Raw genomic sequence first — 8,946 nt, 5'->3', positions numbered from 1 at the left:
TAAAGTGACAATTGGTAATCACTGAGGTTTTGATTCATGCCTGCTAACAATGGTTCATGAATGACTTGCACCATTTTAATGAAAGACATGAAACTGTTAGCAAAACTACGCTACCTGTACTTGCAGTTGGGCTTTCAGCTAATGCTAGCTTGCTTGCAACGACAGTGCTAACATGCCGATGTTTAGCATGTTTGTTTGCCACATTAGTTTAGTGTCGGTCAGTATGTGGTGACTACATATACATATATACAATCATGTGTAAAAGTTTACGCATACTTGCAAAGACTATCCACATCGAGGCAGTCTTGAATTTCCAGTGACTTCTTTAACTCTTAATTTTGTACGATGGACTCATTAAAACCTCTGTGACTTTGTCACTAAAAAGAAATTGTGCATTTTTGTTCTTTTGCAGATATATATAAGTTTCTGTAAACTTTTGTTCACGACTGTATACCTCATAAAGACAACAGTGTGTGGATGTCAGAAATATTAAATCATAAATTGATAACGGTGTCCCACAGGGTTCAACCCTGGGGCCCGTGCTGTTCACCTTTTATACAGGTGACATTTTCTCCTCTGCATCAGCTGACATCTCTATGAGGCCGCAGTGCTGCCAAAGAGTATTAAAACATACATTCTGTGGCGCTGATTTTTTGTAAATGCTTGTGTTTGTAGCATACATGCTAAGATGCTATCCTCGTATATACTAACACAAAATGTAATCACAGACAATGCTAACTTAATACTTTCTCTGCCAATGCTAGCATAAAATGCTACTACAGATGGCGCTCACAATGGTCACTCACAATGCTAGCTGAAAATGCTACCTATGACACAGCTAAGATAAAAATGCTATCGTAGACAATGCTATGGTAAAATGCTGTCACTTACAATGCTAGCTTGAAATGCTACCTCTGACAATGCTAAGATAAAATGCTACCACAGACAATGCTATGGTAAAATGATACCACAGACAGTGTCCCAGACGATGTTCATCTTTATGCCGACGACTCAGTTTTATACTGAAGTGCGGATCCTGTTCATTTTACTTTGGAGCACCTTGCTCTCAATAAGCATAAATTAGTTCTTAATGCAGATAAAATAAAATACATGATCCTCACCAGAGCAAAAACATTGCTTTCATTTGAGACTTTCACATATCATGTGTCCAATTGAATTGCCCTTCTGGGATAAAAAAAAGGTTGTTTTTTTTTTTCTTTCAAACTGGCGACTAAACTACAACAAAAAAAATGGTTTCTTTTACAGCAAAGACAGTGAAAAATTGTTGTAGCACCCTCTGTGGCAGCAATACACAAGTACAAAAAAATAACAACAAAGGAAACATATATATGTAAAGTATAAAATATTAAATATTAAAGCAAAGGAGGTATTTACAGTAGAGACTACAGTATTTACAGCAGACGGTTGAGGCAGCTTTTCTATCAGTGCTTGATTATGGTGACGTTTTACACATAAATATCTCAGCTGTGACTCTCAAGGATGCTGTTAAGATTTATTACTGGTGATAAATAAAATACTCATCACTGTGAGCCGTGTGCTAAGGATGGTCATCACTCCCTCTTAGTCTTGATAGACTCTGGGGTTTATTTATTTATAAGGCCCTGTCTGTTTTTTTTTACCTCCTTACTCCTTTAATGTGTGCTCTTCCCTCATATACTCATACGACTGGACTACACTGCAGGTGCTGGTGGTTTTTACTGAGCTGTGAAAATCTAGTTTTGCTCACTGTGCACCTGCAACCTGGAATGACCTGCCTGGTTTCTACTGTTTGGGCAATTCAGGGTTTCATTTTCATCTTTGTCACTTCCAGCTGTTCTTGTTGTAGAAGAACGTTTTTATTTTTCTCATTAATGTTTCTATCATTTTAATAACTGATAATCTTTTTGTTGTCGTGGTCCAAGTTTCTCATTTGTGTGCCTACATTTCTCGGCTATATCGTAAATGAGGGCCTCCATACCTGAGTGTATTCTGAGTTTAAATATAGGTTGAATGAATGAATCAGTAATGGATGCCTAGCGAGTTAAGTGTCTAGTGTGGCTAACGATACAATCAAGCTAAGTGATTAGTCTCTGGATCGATAGGAGGTTCCAAAAATCACGTTCACGTTGAAGAACAATAACCAGAGCAATAGATGATATCTAATTAGGAGGGCAGAGGGGTCAGAGGTTCTTCTAAGATGGTATTCCTGAAAGGCTTAAAGCTTGTGGCTTTGCTTGGAGCTAAATGCTAACATATCTGGAAGTTGTTAGGTTGGTGGAAAATGTAGGTTTGCAGGTATTTATTCAGAAATCAAAGTAAGAAAAAAAAACAAGTCCATCTCAAGTTTGCCACAGATCTCATTTGAATATGAAAACATGATATTGCTGCACAGTGGTTAAGGTGGTTAGCATCGTCGCCAGATGGTCGCCGGTTCGCGTCCCGGTGAGGACACCCGGGATCTTTCTGCGTGGAGTCTCCATGTTCTCCCCGTGCAGCGTGGGTTCTCTCCGGGTTCTCCGGCTTCCTCCCACAAGGTCCAAGAACATGCTGAGGTTAACTGGTGATTCTAAATTGTCCGTAGGTGTGAATGTGAGTGTGCTTGGTTGTCTGTCTCTAAGTGTAGCCCTGTGATAGACTGGTTACCTGTCCAGGTGAACCTGCCTTCACCCTGAGTCAGCTGGGATAGACTCCAGCCCCCCAGAACCGTAGTGATTAAGTGGTGTATAGATGATGGATGGATGGATCGAAAAGGACAAATTGAACTTCTGACCTGATGATGGCAGTACAAGGAAAAGTTGGGGACTGACTCTTTTATCACAAAGGGAACAAGAACATCTGCACCAACAACAGTTGTTGAGACACTAACACATAAATATCTGCCTCCTGGAGAAGTCAGAGAACCACCAGAGCCGGTGTATTAGTCCGTGGGGACCATGAAACAACATTTCATATTGCTGAGGTATTTCAGTCTAGACAAACACGCCAATATTGGCCTCAGTATGACTCGGCTTTTTTGTGCATGTGGAGGCCAAATCCTGAATTCCAGGCAGGTTATCACTGAGTCAGGTGACCGACAACACATCAAGGCCTTAATATCACATTTAAATAAAAAGGGAACAATTCATTATCATTCCGACCAGAGATAAAGCTGCTTTTGGTTTCTGCCTGTGGCGCCGGAGCTGTTTGGTTTTCCCAGAGAGCAGCAGCCATCGTGCGCTTCTACTGATTCTGTTGCTGCCGAGAACAAATTTAATTTCATACTTTGTGGTTCTGTGTACAATAACCAGAGGAGTCCACTCATGCAGAACCCAGACTTGTTTTGTTTGGGCTTTTGGTCTCATGGTGTCCTTTTGGATGTGATTAATTGTTCTCTGTGAACTATTTCAAGCTCGTCTTCATTCGTTCTGTTGACTTAGTAAATGCTGTCCGAGTTATTTTGCTTTACGAGGTGTTAAAATCATTCACGGCACCTTTAAATACAGTTTAAGATGCACAGAAATGTGAACGTGTTGCATCATTTTACAAAAATGAAAGAGAAACATAAAAGGAGATGAAGAGGCTGCAATCATCATCATCATCATCATCACCAGCCTGCAGATTATCACTTCATTTATCATCGCCTGACAGGATGTTTCCCAAAAGAACAAAACATCCACCACAGACTGTTTTCATCTGTCTGATAATGAAACCTCACCGCGCGGCTGATGGTTTATTTTCCGTCTCGCCGTGGCGTGTTCTCGTATTTGATCCCGTTAAATTCCTTTAATGTGTTCAAATTAATAATTCACTGCATGTTGTCTTTGTTTGGTTTAAATGAAGACTTGTATGTTGTTGTGCTGATCAGAGGGAGGTGAGACTAAATGATGAAACTACGCTGCCACCAGCTGGCGGACAGCAGCAGCAGCAACACACATGCAGCATAAAATCATCATCTGGATTCACTGAAGTAAACTATCAGACAATATTTACCTTTAAACGTACAGTACTGTTCCCAGTACTCACATAGCTAGTCATGTGCATATTTAAACACACTAAGTGCAGTACCTGGAGTGCACATTTTTAAGGTTTTCGCACTTATATTTTCATTTTCTGCTGTTCATAATCACACTTCACTACATTTCACAGCTAAAAAGTCACTTTCTACCTGCTTTGGCAGCAGTTAATTACTGAAATTTAAGATTTTTTGTACAAAGTAAGTAATCAGGACATGAAATCAATGCATTGTTGTCCATAAACTAGTCTAGATAAATAGTAGAATTAGGTCCACTTTGCATAACTACAACATTTAATGCAACGTACATCAAATATTTAATGAGCCAACAGCTTAATTTATACAACTACTACTTTAGCACTGCTGTTCTTCATACTTCAAGTACAAATTGTTGAAAATATCCAAACAGATTAGACAAATTTTTGGAGTGAACTCGTGATGGAGCTGCCAGCTGTTAGTCTGACTTTATTAATCCTAAGAGGGAAATCCAGTCGTTACAGCAGCATGAATATTCAACAAAGGAGGTAAATCAAGCAAGAAGACAACACAGAACATCAGCCACAGAAACAGAAAGGTTTAACTGACCAGTCCTGTGTGTTTATATAATACTAAACTGATTTAATGGTTCCTGCTGTGGCGCTTTAATGAGCTCTGTGCTGTTTGGCTGCTGCAGCGCCCCCGTGTGGTGATGGAGGAACGACATGATGGAACTGAATCTGTCTCAGCACATGGATGCTTCAAGTACATCCTGCTCAGAATATTCAGAATATATCATGTATAGTAGTAAATACATTTTAAATTGAAGGATTTTCACTTGTAATGCAGTATTTTTATATTAAAATGTCATAACCTTTTCTTAGTAACCTGAATACTTCCATTAATGTAGCTGTGAAGTGAAGCAAAGCCATGTGAGCCTCTATACTGTCTCCCATTAAGGAGCTAAATGTCTCTATTATATATGGTCACACAACAAATACTGAGAAAGATCCGGTTTAATAATCCATGTATATTATCATTTTATTCACAGAAATAATGTGCTCAGCTCCACTCTGCGGTCTATGGGCGGAACCAAACGCAGAGGAACAGGTGAACTGCTCAAGTCAATGTAACAGGGTTGTACCAGTAAGTGGAAGTCCTACCTTCAAAATAAAAGCAGCAGATTATTGACTCACTACACCGACAATGGTGAGTTTTTTGTTTGTTTGTTTTAATGCTGTAAGGATTGATTAATAATGCACCTTTTTGGAACAAAGGGGTGAAAGTGCATCCATTATGTGAGTTCATGTTTTGTTCTTTGAAGGTCTCGTGTCAGGTTTATTGGTTCTTATTTGTACTTTTTGACCACTTTATTTACAATAATTGGATTTAAATATATCTTGAGTTTTGTTTCTACTCGCTTGTAATTTGTCTGACTGTTTTGAATGCTTATAGTTGTACAGGTGACTATTACTCCACTTTACAGTCGGGTTATGGTTTCCACGTGCAAGTCTTTTTTTTTTTCACATTTCACGTTTATATAGATGTGATGCAACTTTCAGGATTTGGATTCTGCAAAATTGCAAAAAAAATAGAAATTTAAAAATTAACAATTAATATGTTGGCTAGAAATACAAACAAACAAAAACATTCATAATAATGTAATAATAAAAAGCAAGATGATGCTCCACGGTACGGTTTTTCTTTTTTTTCAAAAGTGACCTTTGACCCCGGGTGGATCTAGTTTTGCACTGATTGACCTCAAAATCCAGTCATTCCCAGGAGAAGCCATTTCTTGGTCACCTGTAAAATATCAACTCGTCAGACCTTAGCACTTGAGCTAGAGACTGTTCACACACACACACACACACACACACACACACACCCTCTGGTCAGGGACAACTACAATAATACAGTACATAATGCCCACATCAAAAATCTGCATTTTTACGAAGGGTAGTTAATTCTTTTACAATGTTTGACCATTAAATTACACTTTTTTCCCCCACTGTATTTAAATCAGCAAAACTATTGTTATTTTATAGGTATTTGTCTTATTTATTAGAAAAACATTACTGATGTTATGGATTGAAAAGGGCATAGAAAGTCACTTTAAAAAAAAAAAAAGCCATTTTACCAATTTTCCCTGTTTTGTTAAACCACAGATAATAAAGAGTGGAATTATAGAACAAAAAGTAATATTTACATGTTAAGTGTTTAAAAAATATGAACAAATACTAAAAATATAATTTCATATGTTAATGTCAAAAATCAGTATTTTTTTCAAACAGTAATTCGTTTTTTTTATGATGTGTGACCTCAAAATTGCAGTGCTTTTATTTTATTTAAATTGCCAGATATTCTTTTTTCTTTTTCTTTTTTTTTACTGTTGCTGGAGTTCTGGTATTCCTGAATGTTTGTTTTCTGGCGCTCATGCTGCCAAATTTATTAATTTTTTTAAACAGTGTGGTGCAATTATCAGCTCTTATTGTGTCTTGATTTTGACAACTTTATTATTATTATTATTATTCTTTTGAGTCTACTGCTAGTTTTGAGGAACTTATTAACAATTTTTCTAAACAATAGACCCGAAATTTAATTTTTTTTTTTTTTAAATCTCACATTTACTTCTAAGTCAATATATTTATGTAGTTTCCACAACATCCATATGAGCTGTCATTTTATTTCCCTGCTGTTTTAGACACACCGGCTGCAACTTTTATGCTGAAAATCCAAAGCGGAAACGCGTCCTGAGCGCGGCCTCCTTCATCAGTGCGTCTGTGCGGTGAGGAGCGCACACCGGTGCCGGCTGCAGGCTGGAAGGACGCCGCCGCCGCCTCGAGCCTCCATCCCGGTTTGTTCCGCTCCTGTTAGTCGTGTTTTTAAAAAATAAAATAAAAAATAAAAAAATGGGAGGAAGATCCAGCGAGTGATTTTCCCGCTGAAGATGCTGACAGACATGATCGTGGAGGAGGAATTTGAGATCAAGGAGGAGGAACCGTGGTACGACAAGCAAGACCTTGAACATGGTACAAGCTTCCTTTCAGTCTTTGTGTCTGAGCAGATCGTGTTTAGGCTTAATTACTGACAGTCAGGCTTATTACAGCTTAATTACAATATTTAAATTCAGACATATCACATCACACAGTTAAACCTGCAGCAGGTGCACAGGAGGCTCACATTGGAGGGATTTCTGTGTGATTTCCTGAACCTGTGATGTGTATTTTTTTTTATTCCAATCAGTGCAGAAGCTGTTCTGATGGAGTCAGCAGGACACTCATGTCTGCGGCAAAGCTCTGCTCTGTGATTGGCTTTTATTACACCAGAGGTCACGAGTAAAATTCCTCTTGAATGTTGTATATTTTCACACATTTCCACAATTTAAATAGACAAACGAAGGCCTGCCTGTCAATCCAGAGCTTTACCATCAGTGTGAACACATTCTAAAGATAGAGGAGGGAAGTGGGTTGTTGGGCTGCTGCCAACCAAACACAACAACCTCTCAAAGCTGCTTGTCAGCTCCAGAGAGCCTCCAATCGACTGAGCCATGAGCGCTGAGGCTCTGCTGTTTGCTTCTCCCTCTGCAGACCTGCAGCTGGCGGCCGAGCTCGGCAAGACGCTCCTGGAGAGGAACCGGGAGCTGGAGCAGGGCCTGCAGCAGATGTACTCCACCAACCAGGAGCAGCTGCAGGAGATAGAGGTGAGGAAACACCTATTTCCTGAATCTCCAGAGAGTTGCATTTAAAAAGGCCTCAAATGAAGCTGAAAGAAAAACTCTGCCTGCATGAAGAAGTGATGATCTCCTGCCACTTTTACACTTTCAGTTTGATTAATCGTTCTAATCGTGGGACATAAAAGCCGCCCGGCCTCCTCGGTTCAGCCTGTAGAGAAGCGTGTAGACTCTGGAGGCTGGAAAAAGTCCATTTTCAGGCTGAAATAGGTTTAATTTTAGAGGTGATCCTTCTAAAAGAGATTAAAGTGGATCATCAATCAGCGGTAATGCAGTAGAAGGCAGCACTGGTTGTTGGAAACAGCAGAAGGAAGGTGAGTTTAAAGGTTCATTGTAGATATTTTTAATGAGAAACTACCAAGTATCAGGTCTCTGGGCAGACTTTATTCTGAAAAGCAGGTTTTCCAGATTAAAAGCATGCGCATAAATGAAGAAAACAACATTTCTATTGTTGCTTTTTGTGTTTGTGTCCTTTCTGTTTCTTCTTGTGGACAAATTTAGATCTGGACTTCTCCCAGAAACCGGGTCAGTCTGGATCTAAATCCACCTCTTGCATGACAAACACAATTAATCTCTTAAGACCTGAGCGGGACACTTGTGACGCCACTTGTGACCTGATCGATCACCTCGTTCGCTGTCACACTCTGCTGCAGCGAAAGGCAGAACCTCGATGGAACGCATCTTTAAACGTAGAACCGATGAGTTGTATTCTTCACTGACTCCTTGTTTACGTTGAGTTCGTGTGACGTTCAGGTTCACTGCTGGAGGTTTGTGTTGACTTTTTTTCAGCAGACAGATTAGATGAGGAAAGGTTCGTTGTGTTCTCTGCGGCGGCGGCGGCTGATTAGATAAACTGTTCTCAATGAAAGTGTTACCTAAAGGAGCTGTCGGAGGCGTTTACGTGTTGGACGCTTTAGGTTTAAATAGCAAACGCATGAGAACAGCAGGCGGTTGTTTCCTCCACTGAGCATCGTTTTAATTTTAGTGAGTCTGCGGGCAGCTTGACAAACTAACTTCTCCACATACTCTATTATTTTTATCTGTTTTATAAAACTTAATTCAGAGTAATCAGAAAAAACAAGGTGACATGATTTTAGCATGTTGGTGTGATGCTACACATTTATCAAGCTGATTAAAAATCGTACAACTTTCCAGTTGTTTTTAAAAATTTTTTACTTCACCCACAAATTAGTTGTTATTTTTAATGTTAATCTTAAAATTTGGCTTTGACCCCTCTGGCTTTTCAAAG

At 39.2% G+C, this 8,946-nt stretch overlaps 1 protein-coding gene across 1 annotated transcript in view; it reads left to right on the top strand.

Moving 5' to 3' along the window:
- Positions 1–6,926: 6,926 nt before the first annotated feature.
- The window catches only part of LOC103372663 (cerebellar degeneration-related protein 2), a 9,972-nt gene continuing 7,952 nt past the window's right edge, over positions 6,927–8,946 (top strand). The window contains exons 1-2 of the mRNA XM_008302357.1: positions 6,927–6,996; positions 7,555–7,667. Of these exons, the coding sequence (XP_008300579.1) occupies positions 6,927–6,996; positions 7,555–7,667 (183 nt within the window). The remainder of the gene's footprint in view (positions 6,997–7,554; positions 7,668–8,946) is intronic.

The sequence above is a fragment of the Stegastes partitus genome, unplaced genomic scaffold, assembly GCF_000690725.1.
Source record: "Stegastes partitus isolate 25-593 unplaced genomic scaffold, Stegastes_partitus-1.0.2 Scaffold1797, whole genome shotgun sequence".
NCBI lineage: Eukaryota > Metazoa > Chordata > Actinopteri > Pomacentridae > Stegastes > Stegastes partitus.
This window is presented reverse-complemented; position numbering and strand designations above follow the sequence as displayed.